The sequence below is a fragment of the Netta rufina genome (genome assembly GCF_964035555.1).
Source record: "Netta rufina genome assembly, chromosome: 8".
Lineage (NCBI taxonomy): Eukaryota > Metazoa > Chordata > Aves > Anseriformes > Anatidae > Netta > Netta rufina.
Window position 1 is genome coordinate 805546 of NC_140131.1, and position 20931 is coordinate 826476.

Consider the following 20931-nt stretch of genomic DNA (forward strand, 5'->3'; position numbering starts at 1 on the left):
TGTGTACTGGGGCACCACTGCTGCTGGATTCCTACTTCTTTTTCTGCCTTTTTTTCTTTTTTCTCATACACACATCTTCTTTCCCTGAAGTTCTGTCGTGCGCCCTTTCCCCATGGCTCTGTTCCCAGCACGTGCCGGCCGGCGCAGGGCAGCGGCCGGAGGCACCCATGTGTGTGGTGCTTCTCTGAGCGCTGGTGTTAGAGATGGCTTCGTGTGGAGAATGCTCCTCTTCGGCATGTGGTGGGCAAGCAGCACGTGTGTGCACATGGATGCAGACGTTCCGGCCCGACTCCTGTTCTCTCCTTTTCGTCTCGCTTTGACCAGCCTCACGGCGTTGCTGTGCCAGGCCACTGAACCGCGCGGAGAGCCTGGCTGTCCTGGCTGGACTCGCAGCTGCCTCTGTGGCTGGTTATTTATTTCTAAGCTTGCCATCTCCGCTATAAAAAGATTTGCAATACCCCAATAATAAATGCATTCATCACCACATCTTCTGTAATCACTACAGTTCCTGAGCTGCTATTTGGCACTCATTAGCTGAAACTCCCATTCACCTATAATTTATGAGAAGCATACAATTATGTGTTATCACTACTTCAAGTGATTACTACACTGTATGTTTTTAAGATAATGGCATGAAACACTCCATGATGAATTATACCTCTCTAGGTAGCTTTGCTTCTGTCATTAACTCTATTATTTTACTTAAACCAACCTGGAGAGAATTGTATTGCAGGGTTAGCATTACCTCCTCGAACAAGAGTCCCGGGTCAATACCGATCCGATAAAGGACACGACACGGTACACAATCATCTCCTGTCTTGTGTATCTTATTTACCCATAGTGTCGATATTATTATAAGTAAATCTTAAAGTACAACTTGTTTCACTTGGAAATAATGTTTTTTTCATTAAGTCTTGAGTGAAAAATAGGCTATTCAGAAAAAAAATAAATAAAATAATACATGTGAAACATTAAACCTGAATATTAAGAAATCAGAAGGCAAAGGAAACAGCCCAATCACTTTATCCTTTTTAGAGTGACATGATTTGTGGTAATAGATAGCTCAGACAGACCGGTATGCCAGGAGTTAGTAACTTCTAAAAATACAGAGAAAAAAAGGTCTGCAGACCCGTGTGAAGGCCGGTAAAGGATCCCTGTGTTTTCTTTTCATTTTGCTTTTTCTTGTTGCATTTTTTTGTAAATGACCAAGTACCAGGAAGCACTCCTGGCTTGGCTCCCCGGGGCTGTTGGGGTGCAGCCCGGTGTCCCCACGGTGCCGGTGACAAACCCGGTGGCACGAGGGTGGCGGTGCCCTTTGGGGAGCGGGGCAGCTCCTGGCCGGCCTCCCCCCCGGCCACGCTGCCCACCTGGGCTCTCCTCTGCCTCCTGCCACCCCTGGAGCTGGCACAGCCGCGCTGCCGTGTTCGTTAGCAAATTGCCGTGTTTGTGTTGCTGAGGAGCCGAGCAGCCACCCCACACTCATTATATTTTCCCTAGTGTGTGAGACCGTAATAATCTCCAGTTGTTAGCCCTCTTTTTTTGTCAGAACTTCAGTGAGGAAATCTTTGTTTTGTTTTAGCATTAAAAATGAGGACTGATGTATCTGTTTTGAATCAGAACTAACCGCAGTTAATTAGTATCATAGCTGTTTTAATTCCGCCATATATTTCTGAATGCTAACATCCTTGAAGAAAATGCTGTGATATTGAAGATTTGGAAAGTAACACAGCGTTTTCATAGCCCCGATGCTTTCTCATCCTCTAGGCAAGATCCTTTGCCTAGATCCATGGTCTCAGAGCTTATGTTGCTTTTCATTCCTTTAATTTGTGTTTCATTGTCATGTGGCGAAAAGCAGGGAAAGAATTTACCATCTGGATTGGCTTTCACCATCAGAAGAAACAGCTGACTTATCTATTGCTGTAAAACAAACATGATGGGCTCTCAAATTTTCAAAGACTCCTCTCCCTTAAGAAATAGTGCAGAATAATGAGGACAAAACCACGCAGCAAATTGTTTACTGGCTGTTCGGCATGGGAAAATTCTTTTCCTTAATTTTGGGAAGTGCGTGTTCCTGTATCACAAACCTGCAGAGTTAATAAATATCAAATGCAGCAGCCAGCACTTTGCGAAGTTTCAAACAATAGGACTGAGCCAGGAGTTACTAAAAATGAAACCAAGACAGTCAGAGCCAGTAACCTTGGTCGGTGCTGTTTCTGGGTCTTCAAAGAGAAAATCTGTGCTTCCACGAGGTAATTAAAAATAATAATTTGCAGCTTTGCGCTGTACCTTTTGTTCATTTTGATATGAAAGCATCTGAGAAAAAGGGTGGGAATATATAAGTAAAAACCCAGCCACAATTGAGTTCTGGCAGCTGGGATGCTTTCCCTGTCCCTGTCCCTGTCCCTGCCCAACGGGGCCACCTCCTGGGGCAGACGGGGGTGCAGGATGTCCCCGGGGGTGCTGAGCAAGAGCAGCAGGCAGGGCGGATCGAAAAAGCAGACGGAGAAGTACTTCTGCAGCCAGTTTGTCACTGCAGCTCGTGGTGAGCTTGTTTGGGATTGAACAAATGAATTTGCCAAAGCTCTTTTGGAGCATCCCTGGGGGACACCAGAACCTCCCTGGTTCCTGTGGCTCCGTCCCGAGTGTCCGGAGGTCTGATGTCTGCTTGCGTATGGTGAAAATGGGAAGGGCCTCGTGAAGAGTTACGTTAATGACTTATCAATTTCGGTTTGAACATACAGCCTTTGCATCACATACATCCCATAGTTACCACTGCTGAAATCACCTGTTATGTCCTAAAGTCCTAAAGGATTTTAATTAATCTTTTAACTAATCCTTAATTATTTAATCCCTTAATTAATATTTAATTAATTAATCACCCTTTATATCCTAAAATCACCCTTTAGCACAGAAACAGATAAGCACTGAATTAGAGCAGGGTCTGCTTAAATTAATGCAGATATTCTGGCCCTTGATTGGGAAAATATTTTTAGAGAATTAAAATGTTTTTCACAGAAAAAAAAATAAATTATACTTTCAGTTAAAAATCTTATTATGCTACATTTTACTTATATTCTACTGCTTTTCCATTACAAAGTTTCCTATGTAGATGTCACTGCACCTTTGCTCTGCAGGCAGCTGTAATCCCGAGGTGTCTCAGGGCAGCACGGAGCTGATGGGTGCTGTGCCGGGCTCGCCGCCCCCCTGCCCTTCCCTCTCCATCGTCTGTCTCCTCAGTGGGTCGGTGGGTACCAGGCAACTTTGTTGTGCCCCACTACAGGGCACAAAAGCTGACCTGTCCTGGCGTTACAAGCTCTGTGTCGGTGCTCTGGAACGGTGGAAATGGCACAGGAGCAGAGCAGGGAGGTTAATTATGCTAATTACTCATAACAGTTCAGGTAGCGTGAATCCCCATTTATCTCAGGCAGTTTGCCAGATAAAACGCTCATACGGTTATCTATTCCTTTTGAAAAAGTCCATGGGTCAGCAAATATTTAAAGAGTTATCTTGGTTTCTGCCTGAACTTGCAGTTCTCCATTCCAAATGGCTGCTCTGGACGGCAGCGTGACTGCTGCGGAGCGCCACTGAACAGGCAGGTCGGTGGGGGAGAAAGTCTCCCTCTAAAGGAGAGTTATTAGCCTTACTCTAATTATGAGTAAGGGCAGTGATACCGTGCTAAATGAGTTACTTAGATGCAAACAGCAGGTAAAAAAGTCTCAGACGTGTCTAGTGTGCTCAGCTTGAAAGGGGAAGATGCTGAGACATCGCTCACTTGTTTGCTGTCAGCGTGAGGCATTTGTGTGCTGCCTGCCCAGGGTGGCTCCGAGCACGGCTGGTGGGAGGCTCATCCTGGTGGAGGCTGCTCCTGGCTGGAGGCTCGTCCCTGATGGAGGCTCATCCTGATGGAGGCTCACCCCAGCCTCATGTGGGATATGATATTTTTACTGGAGGGATCCTGCCTGAGCAGCTCCGGAGGGGCCCCTCTCCTCCAGCACCTACTTCCCCAATGCATGGGCAGAGATGGGCTTGGAGACCTCCTTCCCCAGTCAGGGAGGCACACAACATCTGAACCTGGAAAGAAAACCTCCTCTAGAAGGGTTTGGTACCGACTACAGCTTGCGGTGATTTGACAGCTGAGCACTTTCAGAGCAAAGATCAGAGGAAAAAGGCTCGTTTGTGCATGCTCCCACTTCAGCACGGAGCCAGAGCTCCTTGTACCACCAACACAACGGGAACGCCGGGACTGCTGGGTGTGGAAGGAGGCTGGGTACCGAGCGGGAAGGAGAGGGCTTGGCGGCCCCACAGCCACCGGGGTGCCGGGGAGGAGAAGCTGCGGTGGCCACGGTGAGGTGGTGCTGTAGTGACACGGTGATGTGGTGACCTGGTGGGGCTGGGGCATGCACGGGGGACAGAAGTGAGGGGCTTTCTGGGGAAACAACACAACGCTTGCAGTGTTTGCAGGACCTTTAAATCGAACGCTGCAAAGTTCACAAGCATTTGCTGGGAACCAGTGGCTGCAGTGAGGAAAGGACCTGAAATCTATACTCCATCCATTAGCACCACTTATCTTCTAATGCTGGCCCATCTGCTGCTGTTGCAGACATGTAGCACACGCATCTGCAATGGGTTTTTATTTGCTGTGAGCCAGGAAAGGGCACAGGGCTCAGCACAGGGGGGTGAGTGTGTGCGGGGAAGGTGCACCATTACGCACAGAAGCCCCATCACATCCCGGCTGAACGCTGCTGATATTTTTTGAGCAGAAAGCATTTTTACCATAGAGCTAAGGACCTGCCGTACAATGGAGGTGCCAGGCAAAGCCAAGTTACGTGTTAGGTCTGTTGATGTTGCTGCGAGACCAAGCTTTGTGGGTCTGATTTCAGATGCTGTTTCGCGGCAGCTGCTGGTCTCCCCGGCTTTACATAACTCCTGTTTATCAGACTTTCCAGAAACCGTCTGCAGATTTCCGGCCATTTGCGACACAACAGTCTCCCTCTGCAGGATATTTTAACATCTGCATGTTTCCTAAATAGTGTAGCTTCTTGGGGAAAGATGTTGCTTCTCTGGGTGTCCTCCCCAGCCCATCCCCGACCCCCTGTTTCTCCCCTCCCCTCCCCTACCACTTGGCCCGCGGCCGATCCCGCGGTAAGGCCGGGACATTTCAGCAGCGCTGCTTTTTGCAGAGGTTTCCTGCGCTCTGCAGAAAGGCTCCCTTTGAATGAAAAGCAGCTATAGCTCAGTGCCTAAACCAATTTCACTGGAGAAAAGATGCTGCAGTAAGCAATAACAGCTCCATTAAGCGCCTCACACCTGCTTTCCCCACGGCGAGAGCTCGCCCACCGCCGGCTGCTGGCAGGGGGACGCTGCCGGCTGCTGAGGGAGCTGGCACCCAGAGCAGCGCTTACAGCACACTGCAGACATCCTTCACGTCAAATCCTTCTCGCTTTTCGGGGAAAAAGGAAGGATTCCGGGGCTTTAGGTACACGCCATAGGCCTTGCCACACAGACGGCAGCAGGACTGCTGGTGTCAGACAGGCAGCCTACACACGAGCGGTTCGTGTCCCACCTGGGGCCTGCCTTACTGCTGGGGATCTATGGAGGAAGCACCCCGGGGTGCCACAAGCTGCCCCCAGCAGAGGGGCCGGGGGGTGGGAGCACCGCGGGGAGGCACACGGGGCCGGGGGGACCCGAAGGGTTTGGGGCCTGCGTTCAACTGCGGGCCTGTAGGGCAGCGTGTAGGGTTCTTATCCGCGGCTGTGCGATTCAGGTCAAGTAAGTAATTGCACGAGGACTGGGGATAATGGTGGCTTTTGGTCTTACTTAATGAAGATTTTTTTTTTGTAATTTTTAAGTACTGGCCAAGCACCATCCAGATTTAGCCCCAGACCGTGCATTTAGGGCAGTTTGGAGACAAGCAGATTGGACAGGCACATGCAGGGCAGACCTGCTGCGTGTGTGTGCCCCGGGCACGGGGCACAAGCTCCACTGCGGCACTCTGGGGGCAGTCATGGAAAAGGACGTGCACAGCCCTAATTAAACAAGTGGGAAGGGATGCTTTTACGGAGATTAATAGGTCTGTGTTTTCATTATTGGGAAATAATGGACTGGGGAGCTAGGGGAGTGGGAGGCATCAAAAAGAAAGGATTAAAAACTTTGAGGAAACTGGGTGAGACTGTATTTCTCTGTGCTTACAAATTACAGAAGATCATCCCCATTAATAATGATTAGAAACATTGTAAAATACCTTCATCCGCATGACAACTAACATTAAAATCTAGTTTTTATGCTTGTTGAGTAGAGAATTTCTGATTACCATCATCAGTTACAAAATAAATTGTTTTTTTCCAATCTTCTAAGTTTAGAAATAGAAGAAATATCTTCTGAGTTCAGCTGTAATTTAATCGATAATTTTCCAAGCAATGTAAAGGTAAAAAGAGCAAAACTCTCTTTTATTCAAAGATTGTTACGCTTTCCTTAATTGTACTCCTATGCTATTATTAACTTATAAAAATAATCGGTGCTGTGCATAGAGTTGAAAACGTGCGCTGGCAAAGTGCTGCCGTGATGCGCAGGGAGCTCCAACGGAGGCAGAGGTGAGGAGGGGGCATCGGGCACCTCCCGTGGGGTCGGCCTGTGGGGCCCGGTGCTCTGCGGGGCTCCGGCATCATCGGGTGCCGCGTCTGCTGCTCGTAGACCCAGAAGGTGCTGAGCAGGAGTCGGGCTCCTCGCTGGAGGACCAGGCTAATCGCGAGGAACTGCAGTGGAGGCTCCCAGTTCTTCATAGAGTTGCATGGAAGCAACCCTCTGCTCACACTCTCTTGAAAACGTTCGTGGGTGTGCTTCAGGTCCCTGGAAGGTCTGCAAGCCTCCAGGGCAAATCTTTCCACAGCACAAAAACAAATTTTAGGCTTTTCGTAAAGCTTAGCTTGGCGACTCCTCTTTGAGGCTTTTTATCACGTTTTGCTCCAGTGCTCTGCTGCAGTCCGAAGGCCAAGGCTTGGCTCAGCTCCCCGCTGTGCCCCATCCCAACTCACCTCCCACAGCTCTCGCTGGCTCCCCCGGGAGGCCCCTGTCTCCTCCCCACTGCCTCCTGCCCACTCCTTGCCCCCAGGACGCGACAGCTTTGTTGTTCCTGGTGGTTCTTTGCAAACATTCATCCATACAAAGTCAGTTGGTTACACCCCATATTTGGGGTATGGAAAGACTGCTTTTAGTAGAAAATTATAAATGCATGGAAAAACTGGAGACCAATCCTTCATTTAAAGGGAAAAAAATTCTCATTTGTCACCCTCGTTCCCCTGAAATTAGGTGTGGAGAGCGGAAGCTTTGCTGCAGTGCCCGGTCCCACGCCTGGGCGAATGCGCAATCCAAGCTGCCTGCGGGACACTTTGGAGCCATAAATGCATTTTCAGAAATGAGAAGTGATTTGTACACAGAAAGGGATTAAATTGGCTAGATTAGAAAACATTTCTGAGATGAATCATTTGATTGCTTCTTCCATGGAGTAAATATGCACTTTATACATTGTGTATTGCGTGCATACTGGGAAAATACTGCACGTTGGCTGCTATTTAATTCAAAGGCTACTCTGTGCAAAATATTTCTGCCAAATTCTGCAACATTTTCACGTCATCTCATTCTCACAGGGTTAGGGAATATGCGTGGGTTCTGAGTAAATGTAGAGAAAAGGTTGCTCTGGGGTACTGAAGGAGCCTGTTTGGGGAAGGACCTGTATCTGAGCCCTTTTGAATACCATCTTCTGTTGGACCCGATGTGCTTCCACAACCCAACACGCTCAGACAGTCTGAACAAGAGCCCCAAATGGTTTCTCCTTGGTACATTTGTAGAAATACCTTTTTTTTTTTTCCATCAAACTTGAAAGTCTTCCACAACAACTAAAACTCTCTTCCATCTTTATCACTCGGTTTTCATGTTTTACACCGCAGTTGTGCACTGCATTCCTGTTGTTAATTAGCACTGCATAAAAGACAGCTGGTTTTATCAGGTTTTCACCTCTATCCACGACACCCCTGCACTAGGAGAGTACAGGCATTAATACTCAAAGCTTCTTTGTTTTACAAAGCTATTGCACGTAAAATACTTTTGTGTATCAGATGAAACAGCCAGAGGTCCCACGTTGCCTTCCGTGCTGCTCCGTTGTGCCTTTTCTCAGCGTGCCAGCCCCAACACCCCCAGGCAGTGTTCATGGGCAGAGCGCTCGGGAGGCTGGGCTCGGTCGGACCCGTGCCGCTCCCAGCCAGGACAGCAGCCGCCGTCCTGGGGCTCGCTTTAAATCTGATGGGAATCCTGCTTCTGTCATGAATTCTTAACCACAAATCTCAACTTCTGTTAGCCCTTTTCTTCCTAAGCCAAGCTAATTTGTTCTTATGAGCTGCCCAGGCAGCGGGGCACTTGTGAGGCTGTTTTGTGTGCTGGGCAAGGAGGGGTTGGCTTCATCTTGGTGAGAATGCCTTCCTGCATGGTGGAGGGGGACAGTGACACATAAATAAATGTCAGCACCAGTGTGAAGTGAAATTGTACTGTCAGAAACACCCATCGGTAACTGACTGCCCCCAACCGCTGCAGAAACGCGCTGTAGAAATACCGGGGAACGTCTGAGGTTTCCCTGCTTCACCCCAGCCCTCTGTTGGCTCTCATCAATATGTCAGCGTTTGGAGGACTTTCAGAGCTGCTCCTTGCACTTGTAGAACGAGTCCAGAGCCCACAGAAGTCCTGCAGGGACCCACAAGCTTCTGCTGAGCTCTGTCCTCAAAGCGATGCTTCCCCCTGACATCCCAATTCTCAGCTATATAAACTGGTTTCTTACCCCGTGCCGCACACAGCTGCTATCAGAGTTATCTTTCTATTCAGATTCCATGTTGAGATCATTAATTAAATGACTGAATAGTTATTTTCATGATCCATTTGTGAAGAATTTCAGCCCGATGCTTCTAGTTTCTTATTCCTAATGGGAATGTCATTTTTCCCTTTAAACAATGCCACCATATGCTTAAGCTACTAAATCACCATTTTCTTCTATTTAACAGTTTCCATAGTTGCACTATTTTAATGTTTTATCAAAGAGATTTATTGCATTATCTTCTGCTGTTGGATTTCCTTCATGTAAAGAACCTCTTTATCAAATAAAAATGTCCCATTAGTCTGTTGCACTTTGAATTACTTTCCTTCAACTTTTGAAGTCATTTTAAAGCCCTGAGTTCCATTGTGGTCCCAGTGGTTAGCCTAACATTTGCCTGATTCACTCTCCCCATTTCCTTAAATGTAGATAATGGTGATTATTTTCCAGTCACATAGTACCTTTTTAGTACATTTTCTTTTTTTTGGATTTGCAGTTTCCTGCTCTCAGACATGGATCCGTTCAGACTTTTCCCTGCCCTGGACCCCGTCAGGCGCTCTGCCTGGTCCGTGCGGCGCGCTGCTGGGCACTGCTCGTTCCGGGTCCGAGCTGCTCCTCCTGGACACGCTTCCCCCAGCCTTGTTTCCCTGTGCTTGCTGCCCAAGCTCTGATTTCTTTTGCTCAGGTCTCACCTCCTGTCTCCTGGCCTTCGCTTCTTGCAGCTAGTGTTTCCTTGCCTGTGGCCAGGTGGCACTTGCAGTATCTCCAGTGCCTGCATTCTCGCTGTATTCCCGTACTTCGCACAGCCTGTGCTTTGCTGGTGTTTAATGGTTTTCTTCCCGTCATTATGCTTTCTTTCCTGGCTCTCTGCTCCTTCATGTGTTTTCCTTGTGGCTCACAAAAATCATCTCTCTGACTGCAGTTCAAGAGTGCATCCCTAGTCGAGACAGCCTTTGCTCATCATTATTTGCAGCCGGGTGGAACCCAGATGGCGCTGCCCTAGCACATGTCGCAGTGCCCCTGGGACTGCCGAGTGCCTGCGAATGCTGCCCAGCCTCCCGCTCTCCCACCCATCACCGGTGTCCCCAGGCTCTCTCCAGATGTTTCAGAAAGATTAATCCAAGCCCTAAGCCATCAGGATCCGTGCCTCTGTGCTGCCGCTCCCGCACCTCCACGGCTGCAGGCAGGGGAAGGCGCGAGCTGCCCTTCCCAGCGAGGTGCTCGCCTCTTCCTCAAGAGCCAGTTGCTGAGAAATGCCATCAGAATTCCTCACTAGCTTCTTACCTGCTTCCTTTATTCCTTCTTATCCCTTCCTTATTCCTGCTTTTACAAGTTTTAGTAACTGTGCTGGATGCCCTGCCCCTGGGACTTGTCAGTGACCCGTTGTAGTATCCCTGAGAGTGCGTTTCTCCTCGTCCCAGTGTGCAAGCGAGCAACATGAGAGGAAAAGCTATTTTAGAGAAATTGCAAATGTTTTCTAACGCATGACACAAAATACTGACAACAGCAGTATATTGCAGGGCCTAATTACCTTAGGAGAAGGTTGTACTGCCGTTATGCTGGGATGTTGGCTTGGGTTTTCTTTTTTGGTCGCATATCTACAGAAAAGATTTTCAATTAGCACTGACCTTTAATAGTCCTACTGGGATTTGATTCTACAGATGGTGAAATGGACTACGGATTAGATTTTTCAATACACCTTGTTCTTTGTATTTTCCAACTGATTACTTTTGGACAGTTGGCAGTACCGGGGCTGGTGCATTCAGCTCACAATTCCCTCGCAATCTCCAGTGCCGTGTTCAAACCCCTGAGGTATTGTGTCGAAATGCTGTCAAACTCTTCAGATAGATGTATTTTCATTCTACAGCTGCACTTTTTACTCAGTCAAAAAAAAAGTCTTTATGGAGGAATACTTCTGAACTACAATGTAGAAAGAAAGGGATCTGTCTGGGGTGCAGCTGCGTCTGTTGCACGGTGTCGGTACTCCCCGGGCTCTGATTAAGGCGACTCTTCTGCCCCTAAGGACACCGTGTTTGATGTGATTGTGCTAATAAACAATAACTGTGCAAAAGCTAAAGAATGGCATTTTAAACAAATCACGCTTACTTGTGTCACTACCATACCACGAATGTCTTAAAAAGGTTGTAGCAGAACTATGCTTTACCTTTCATTGCTGTCTGCAGGAAACTCCGTGCTAACTGAGTGCACGCTTACTTCAAACAAGATGTCCTGAGCAGGAGATCAGCAATTTCTTCTCTGTTGAGAAGAAAAAGACATTTTTTAGATTCTAAGGTGTCATTATAATTTTTGGTGGAGAAAGTTTTTTGGTTCCTTAACTAAACGAGCAGAAGTTTATTGCATCTTAGGAAAAGGACAGCAGTTCTGCACAGGCCCATGGCTGGTCCTCGTGGGCTGACCCTGGATGGGCTACGACAGGCAGGCACTGAGCTGAGCTCAGGAAAAACGAGGCTTCCTCCCTGCTGCTGCCCTGAGCACTCACAGCAGGGAAATCAGACAGGGAGAGCATAGCAAAAGACTTATTTGTTTATTGCCTGTTTGTAAGATTGGTTTTTGGTTTTAGGATGATTTGCGAATTAACAAATGACTCATGTATTTTGAGGTTCAAGTCTAAGGTACTGTAGCTGTATTCGGTGTAAAAAATCAATGGCAGGTTAATGGTGTTTGAAAATGTTTAGATTTGCGTACTTAATGGTTTCACTTTTTTTTCCCCAGGTGTTATTTGGAAGATGGAGCGTCAAAAGGTGCCTGGCTGAATCGGTCAAGTATTATTTTTGCTGGAAGTGATAAGTGGTCAGTAGATCCCCGAGTTTCAATCGCGACAGCAAATAGAAGAGAATACAGCCTGCAGATACAGGACGTAGATGTGACAGACGATGGTCCCTACACCTGCTCTGTGCAAACTCAGCATACTCCGAGAACCATGCAGGTGCACTTAACTGTACAAGGTATGTGTTTAAACTAATTGCAAATTGTCATGGAAAATGTACTAGAAAAATCTGTGTTTATAGATGAGAAAAGCCAGCTAAGCACTTTTTTTTTTTTTTTGGTATATGCAGCCATAGACTGTATATATTTTATAGAAAGTGTTTTCGCAATCCAATCTTTGATCTATTTAAGTCTACCTGCCCTTCACTGGTCATGCATAAAATTGGAATGTATGTTGACAGTCGGTTCCAGGTCCCAGCAAATAGATAGTACTGAATGGTTCAGCAGTTGACGCTAGCTCTGATTGCCCGTTTTTGGTAAAATTTCTGACATTGCCTGGCTTACCTGCAGCCTCTGCTGGGGGAGCAGATCCCCAGCTGCAGTCATTCCTTTGGGGGCTAGAAGTGGCCAGGAGTCCTAGCAGGCCATTTCAAGACAGACATGTGCTCTGTTGTAGCTCATGATGGCTGTCTCAGTGCACAGTTTAATGAAAGATACCTGAACATGGTTGTTATGTGGAGGGCAAAAATACGAAAGGAAAATACAAGTACAGCAGTTTTGTTCCCTGGAGTGGTATTGTGCAGGTGTCTCTCTGTTTGCTGTAGTCTCCTGTGTGGCTCAAAATGTGTTTGCTTTGCATTGTGCTCAGCCTAGGCATCGAGTATGGGTGCATGCTCATGTAGAGAGTTGGGAGAAGGTTTCCAGCCTCTGCATTGTCACACTGAAACCCAGTATTGCCAGAAACAACCTCACTGTCTTCGTGCTGCCAAGACGTGTTCAGAAATAAGAACGGGGCCGGGCAGGAGCGGTGCCAGGGCCGTGCTGCATGCCAGCGGTGAGCCACGGCTCCGGGGGCTTCTGGCTGTGCCCATCGCCCTCAGCCTGGCCGTGGGGTGGGCGTCCTGTCCCCGGGGCTCTCACCCAGGTGTCTGCATTCAGCTGGTGTGTGAAAGGCAGAGTCATTCATCTGAGCACCTCGAGTGTCTTCTCTGGTGTGTGCCATCACAAACACGGTTATAACAGCAAGAATTAACTCATCAGCCAAATGAGAGTGAGTAAAGCAGGTTTCTTTCAAAAATATAAACGCACAATTCATTAAGAGCAAAATAAACAGGTTAAGACAAATGTAAGCTGATTTTGCTGTAACATAAAAATCCATAGTTTTTCTTTCAATGAGACCACAATTTTCTCATGGAAGTACTGACTAAGATCCCAATATCGTTAAGTAGAGAAGTCCATTTATTTCCAGGAGATGGTTTTCTGTTACAGGTGCTGCAGAACAGGGGTGTCAGCTTTACGCAGTATTGATAGCACTGTTCCAGGGTGAACAGTTCTTAGTTCTGATTATCTTTGTAATAGCTAATGCCCTCGCACAAGGGGCTAAAAAAATAGTTGGAAATTAATTGCATTTATAAAACATATAAACAGGAGCTTAAAATTAATTAGGCAAACTGCAAAAATATAGAGAAATAATAACTCAATAGTTAAAATATGCATAATTATTAAGCGATTGCATTTATATCTTCAGAAATGCAAAGTATAACCTAAGGCTTTAATTTATTAGTCTTTGGTGTAATCATCATTAACATTTTCTTTTGCATTTTTATGAGTAATAAAGCAATGAATATAAAACAGAAGAATTGAAATGGCAATCTCTATTAATCCATATGGCACACCAGAATCCCTTACAAGTAACACGTATGAAATGCTTCTCAGACTAATTATTCTTAACCGCTGGACCTTCAGACCCCGATGGTTTGTATGTTAGACTCTAACTCTGTAAGCGCTAAGGGTAGTTGTGGCAGAAAGAATATCAGGAGAGCCAGAAAGCCATCACTCAGTCATTTTTACAACTTTTCCTCAGAGGCAGCTGTTCTGTGAAGACCTGTGTGTGTTCTGCTTATATGGGGGCTTCAGGGAACACAGACGGATTTCTTTATAAGCAGTTGGGTTGGGAAGTTGAAATGAAGAAGCTGTGACAGCATCAATTATTATTTCAGTTGTGTATATATTCAATTTCTTCAATATTAATTCAGTTTTATGTAAGAAAGAAGTAGCAGCTCTGTGAATCGCAGCTAGGACAAGAGAACCATTTTCAAGACAAAGCTGAAAAAAATCACCAACTACTTTTTCCTGTGCCGTGCCATTAGCACTTAGCTAATAGCACTTAGGTAATTGCAAGCCCTGCACTCGTGCTTGCTGCTGCCTTCAGCTGCCCAGCCCTGCACCGCGGCGTGCCCGCGCACAGCGTCCGGAGCGGGTCACCCATGGCTGCGCTGCTAACAAAGCTCGTGCTTCACCTTCCCTGTGCCGGGGCTCGGGAGGTGCGGCGTGAGATTTATGTGTCCTTTGAGATGGAGGCAGACCTGTCGGAAAGTAACTGAGGCTGTAAAGGAAACATCAAACAGCTAATTGGTGCTGTAGCTTATGTGTGCTTTCCTCCAGAACGGGGTTCGCGGGGATGACATAATAACATTTTATGGAGGCAGTTTTATGTTTCCCTTTTATATTGTTCATGACTTTGTATTGAAAGATTAGAAATAACTTCTGCTAGTGGGGAAAAATAAATGAAGGGAAAAGCAGATCTTTAGCCAAAGTAAAATCATTCAGTCAAAGGGCTGGGTTTCCATTTACACTGTGAATAAATGATCAGCAGCAGATCTGGAGCGGCACATGAAATAAAGGAGCAAAGAAAAATTTAAAAGCAAAGACTTAGCCCTTTAAAATTCCTCTGCCCTACAGGCTGTATTCCATCGAATAACACTGAAAGAAGACATTCTCTTTCTGAAAATAGCAGAACTGGAGGAGCCAGGGGTGTATGCAGTGGGTTGTAAATTAAATGAATAAAGACTTATGTCTGATCATAAGCTCTCAAATAGGTTAAACTCCAGACTGAAAAATTATTTGCTGTGAAACCTCCACTTCAAAAGCTGTGTAAATCCAACTCTGCTTCCCTCTCTGTCTTCTCTCCCTCTCTCTCTCTTTGGTGAGATCTTTCTATACACACAGATTCTGTAGCTCTCATTTTGAATACTCTCTACTCTGCTATTTGGGCTGACAGTTTCTGATCTTATTTATCTAAGTGTTTCAGAGAATAAATACATTTTAGTGGGTTAAGGATGTCTTAATTTCCGTGACTAAAACATAGAAAGGTAAAGAGGTCCAAGCCACAAAATCAGCATTTCTGCCAGCCTCCCTGGCTAAGCCTGTGGATGGTTCCTGTTTTGTTTTCCTTGGCACGAACGTTCAATAAATTCATCCCGCCTCCATTACTTCTCTTCCACTTTTATCTGTTTTCTGGCACTTTACAAGAGGATCCCCAAACACAGTTTTGGCTGCGTTGGACCACAGGTTGTACACTCGCAGGTTAAACCACAGATCTTGTGCACAAAAAATTCCCATCCCGTGAGATGATCAGTAAAACAGCTGAAGGTAAGGAGGTGCCACTGCATCCCTGCCCCATGTGCAAACACGGGGAGAGACCCGGCAGCGTTTGGTGAGCTGGCCACCAGCAGAGCCTGACATTGAACTTCAGCCTGCCAAATCCCTGCACAAAGCTGTAGCAAGACCTCCAAGTCAAGTTTAGATCAGTGCTACTTATTGCATAGCTAGACCTTTTTGCACCATGAGAATTATTTGAGATAATTGTTAAAAAAATAAAAAAGCCTAATGTGTCTTTAGTCCCATTTACATCAGTGAAAGAAAAAACAGATGAAAGAGAGGAAGATAATCCAGTTAACTTTATTTCGGTGACCTTATTAAATGGGAGTGAGAATTATGAAGTAATTAATTAAAAGTTTAGAAGGTAGGAGTTTGTAATCAACTTAATCTACATCAGAGCCAGATGCTTGATCTGCAGAGTCGTGAACTGCAGATGATTTAAATATCAGGAGCTTGCTGTAGTTAAGTCAAAAAATGAAATACCTCTTACCATACTACATTGCCCATAATTTTCCTACGGAAAGGTTGCCATTTCTGCCATTTCTAATCTGGCATTTATTCTATCAAAGTGTAGCTTGCATCCTCCGAGCTGTGTTTCCCCTTCAAGGTGCAGAAATACTAAGACACGTTTACCAGCAGCCCCGAGAGTTAATTCTGCCCACGAGCTGAGCCGAAGGTCACAGCCCCACTGCCACCCGCGTGCAGGTGTCAGGACGTGGTGCTGGCCGTGCTGGCCACCAGTGATGGGGGGCACCGTGTACGACCCCCTGACACCCAGGGAGGGCCTCTGGGCTCCTTGGGGAACGCAGGACACACCAGAGGCGATTGCTGCGCTCAAGATAGCAAAATGAGGGCTGGGAGGGAATTTCGTGACGTTTAATGATACGTGTGGTGTGGGTCCCAGGACAGAGGGACAAACGTACAGCTTGAAGGACCGCACCACTACAAGACCCCAACGCCTTCGGCGTAGCAGCCCCACTGATGACACGTCAGTGCTTTCCGTGGGCACCAAAGTGCTGACACTGTGGAGCTGGGGACACAAACAGTCTCCTACACTAGTCTCTTGAGGCTATAACTTTGATTTTGATGTGCTCTGTGCTGGGCTGGATACACCATGCTCTTGGGACCACGCTGGGAGCAGCCCCGGGGCATGCAAGCTGCTGCCGTGCCCCTGTGCTGCCCCTGGCATCCCGTGCCTGTGTGCAGTCTGTGCTTGGAACTCCGTGCGTGTAAATAATTCAGTTGTCTATGCAAATGCAATTTATAGATTCAGTCAGAAACCACAACCTATATTTTTGATTTAAACATGTATAATATTTCCAAAGTAATACTCAAGGCCCTTTTTCTGTTTAATAAACCTCCTTAATGTCCCCTAAATATTAATGTATTGATTTAGTCTTTGCAATGTTTGCAAAGTCTAATTTGTTTCCTCAATCAGGCCGAGAGGGACTTGCGTTTGGAGCTAACGAGATAAATCTTACCCAAATTTATTTAAAGTGGGACAAAATAAATATGCAAAAGACTTCTAAAATCATATAACAACCACTTTCCAGCTAAAACTGACAATCCATTACTCTTTTAAATTGCCAGCACTCGAGTAGGATGTCAGTTTTCGTTATAAAATTAACTCACAAGTGCCAGCCACTGTTATCATCTTGTCCCTGCTCAGCACACGAAGAAAAAGGCCCAGAGGCATGGTTGCAGGGGTGGGGTGGCTCAGCCAGGGGCTCAGCAGCAGAGCCCCACCGCTGACCACGCCGCCTGCTCCCGGACCCACCTGTGGGGCTGGCTGCTACCAGGGGCTGCATCCGCAGCAGAGTTCGTTAATGACTTGTCAGGACATTTTCTCCAGTTCTTGTATTTTTCATCCATTCATTCAATCCCTCCCACATTTGTAGAGCTCAGGGCATTCAAATGAGCTGCAGGGGCTCGTTCGCTCTGAGATGGGTACGTATGGCTTTTACCCTTCTTTAAAAGCCTTAAATCATAGAAAATGTTTGCATTAGCAGGTGATCTCATTTACCAGGATGTAAATCGGGAATATTTTATCTGAAGTACAGCAGGGCTCTACTAGTCTGAAACTCATAATTCTGTGATGTTGGAGCTGCTTTACAGTCACGGCTGCAACTGAATTTCCATTATAAGCCTGAAATTTCCATCTTCTGAAATCTGCAGGCAAAGGATAATCAACACAAAATAATCATTTGCTCTCTGGTCCAAAGTATATTAGTTCTGTTACATTTGAATTAATTTGAATGAGTTGTTTTGTGACCTGTGAGAGCCTTACAAAAGATGTGTCCAGCAGAGCCCAAGGTGACTTTCAGCAGCTCCTTGCACTATACAACAGTGCCGGAAGCAGAAGGGAGAAGGGAAAAATAAGGCGTAAAGCAAAAATGCACAGCTTAGTTTAATGAGCATAGTAATTGAATGCGAAGGGCAAAAATGTGGATGATTAAATTCTGCATTTGGAGTCAGTTAGCTTAGTTAGGGTGTCCACTGCTGCCCCCACAGCACGGGAGGGGGCCGTGAGCAGCCCCGTGGCTGCGGCCTGGGGAGCTCTGTGAGCACGAGATCACCCCGAATACAGCAAAAACAGCCAGCTGGAAAAGCTGTGTGGCACTCAACTCGTCGAAAGAATGACAAACCCTTTTGAAGGAAAGATTTTAAAAAGGCTTTTAGAGAGACAGCGAATTCGGAATGCTTAGAATGTATCAAAGGGAGCTGCTGGCTGTGTCAGCGCTGTGGGGCGGTTGTCTTCTGGGGCTTATCAGCATTACAGCAAGCACAGGGCAAATCCATAGCTTTGCATAAGAATAACTGAAGTGGATGGTGTGAATAAAAACTGGGACCCACAAGGATTATTGAATCCAACTCCTGGCTCCACACAGGACCACACAAAAACCAGACCCTGTGTCTGAGAGCGTTGTCCAAACGCTTCCTGAACTCCAGCAGGGTTGATGCCCTGACCACATCCCTGGGAGCCTGTGCCAGTGCCCGACCACCTCTGGGTGCAGACCCTTTCCCTAACCCCCAGCCTGACCCTCCCCTGTCCCAGCTCCATGCCGTCCCCTCGGGTCCTGTCGCTGTCCCCAGAGAGCAGAGCTCAGCGCCTGCCCCTCCGCTCGCTGTGAGGGAGCTGCAGGCCGCCATGAGGCCTCCCCTCAGCCTGCTCTGCTCAGGGCTGAACACACCAGGGACCTCAGCCACCCCTCACACGTCTTGTCCTCTACATCCTTCACCACCTTCATAGCCCTCCTTTGGACACTGCCTAATTGTTTTATGTCCTTCTCATCTTGTGGCACCCAGAGCTGCATCCAGATTTTTAATTTCTTCCTATTTCTACTGAAAGTGCAGATGACCTCCCTACTCTTCCCCATCTCAACAAAAAGACTTTTTGTCAAGGAATTTGCAGCTGGAAGTGTTTGACTTGGAACACATGAAGGCAATTCCCAGGTTAATGCCCCTTGGCAGCACCTGGCACGCTGAGCCAGTGCCGGGGCTGCCAGGGCTGCTCGCTCTGGGAGCTTTCATGGTCACCCAATGTGCTGCTCCCACAGAATTTCGCAGCACAATCACTGATGGTCTTTTTCACTCGAGTCAATACTCTGTCAGGAGGTTCTTGGAAGACTAAAATTAAAATGCTCTTTTTTTTTGGTTATACTACCTCAGAAATACAATCACCAGCTGAAAATAGGTTGTGGCAATGCCGAGACTTTAGTTACAATTACTTTATTCAAATGCAAGTTCATTTGAACACATCCTCAAGAACCTTATTTCATAACGGCAATGAAGTACAGGAGTATTATTTTAAAGATGTAAAATCTGGCTTATAACACTTCGAAGGGTTTGGTTACATGTAAGCACATGCTCTTCTGACTGTTGTTCCTACAGGCTCTATTATTCCTTCTCTGAATGCCTCTTCACAGTCCTGTTGTTTCAATTAAAGGCAATTGGGCTGGCCTGGAAAAACTGAGATGGTAATTATTTTGTTATTCATTACCATCATTGCAACACTGCAAGCAGCTTTGGTAGTCTCTACCCTGAGTAAACAGTGTAATATTTTATTGAGCTTTCTGCTGCCTGTCACTGTGATCACTGTGATTACTGTGATTTATCTGATTCTTTTTTCATTGGATTTCCTGTTATTTACGCTTCTGTAGTTCTAGACTGTCAGTTGACAGGAGAAAAAAGGTGTCCCATGTTTTAAAGTTAATTTTTTCCTCAGAGCATTGTTAACAAAGACAGAAAGTTAAATATATGTGGAAATTATCCCACCTGATGCAGGTTACATCTAGAATCTTTTGTTTTTCTCTTGCAGAAAGGGCTTTAATCTAAATGTTTAGTGAAGTTCAACTAGGAGGCTGCAAAAACACTTATTTTCCCTAGATGAATTCTAAGCATTTTGGAAAATCCTTATCTTCTGTTTCTATGAGGTTGAGGAGAAAAGATATAAAAGTATTTTTAGAGTGAAAACTTTGGCATGGTAAGGTTTTCAGTAAGTTCTTCTGCACAGCATTCTGCATAGTAATTACAAGGTGCTACTTCCAGCATTCTGCTCATTCCAAACTAGGAAAGGAACTGATCCACATATGAAATCCACCTCAGTAAAGATGGAATGGAAGGAGATGGTAAAATGGAGCAACCCCTCAAAGAGCACTGTGCCGTGAGGTTGGGTGGTAGATGTGGTTTGCTCCTCGCTCCCAGGCCCAGGTGGGCGCCCCAAGGCCGTGTCCGAGCATCCTGAGCCTGCCTGCTGGGTGCTGGGCGCTTCTGCGGGAACGGCCTCTGTCAGCAGCGTGCTCTTAGACTGACTAAAACTAATGGCAGCTGACATACCAAATATCGTAGCTGAAATACGATAATCTGATAAAAATCTTTTGTCAAGTTCCGTTAATGTTTAAAAAGTGAAATAAATGGCAACTGAATTTATGGTCCCCATCCCTGCTTCCCAAAGAGTGAGGCTTTCCCTGCAGCATCACTTGTCTTCTGGTGCTGCTGAGGGATGATGGAGAGGATCGTGCCTCCATGGACATCAGGCTCTGTCCACATGTACTTTTAGAACCCATCGCTCATTTACAGTAACAAATAGACTGTTCAAGGCTCCAGGGCACAAAAGATGATTCATTTTACCACAAATGCAATTAAACGGCACCTCAACAGCATGAAGATTTGCTCTGTGGGAATCTAGGTGCCAGCCGAGTCATGCTTCCCCTCTGTCACGTTAGCCAAAATCCTGCAGTCATTGATTGGAGTGCAGGGGCGGCCACGAGCCCCCAGCAGGGCAGGGGGCTCCTGTTTGGCATCGGGTGCGGGTGCTGAGGATGGGACAGTGGCACCCGTCCTGCTTGGCAGGGATGGTAGCGGGCAGGGCAAACCTGGCATTACAGGCCGCACACCCATTGCTCTGCATGAGAAAGGTGACGTTACAGAGAGGCTGGGAAAGTGTTCAAACTATTTATTGATGCTGAGTGTCATGTTTGCAGAGGTGATGGCGTAGCAGGACCACCAGTGAGTCTGAGCTGTCGGACCTGCAAGTGCTGGGCAGCCTCCTTGGCAAGGCTGAACATGGAAATGGCCACGGGCAGCCAGTGGCATTGCAGCCACTCACACATCTTCTGTAGTTATTTACAGAGGGAAAATGAGCGATGCTCTGATCTCAAACATCTCGTACTTAAAAATAAGCAGTAGGG

General features: G+C 46.6%; 1 protein-coding gene across 1 annotated transcript in view; it reads left to right on the forward strand.

Moving 5' to 3' along the window:
• Window positions 1-20931, forward strand: part of NEGR1 (neuronal growth regulator 1) — a gene marked incomplete at both ends in the record, with an annotated part of 237853 nt that overhangs the window by 98413 nt on the left and 118509 nt on the right. The window contains one exon of the mRNA XM_084290681.1: window positions 11588-11820. Coding sequence (XP_084146807.1) covers window positions 11588-11820 — 233 coding nt within the window. The remainder of the gene's footprint in view (window positions 1-11587; window positions 11821-20931) is intronic.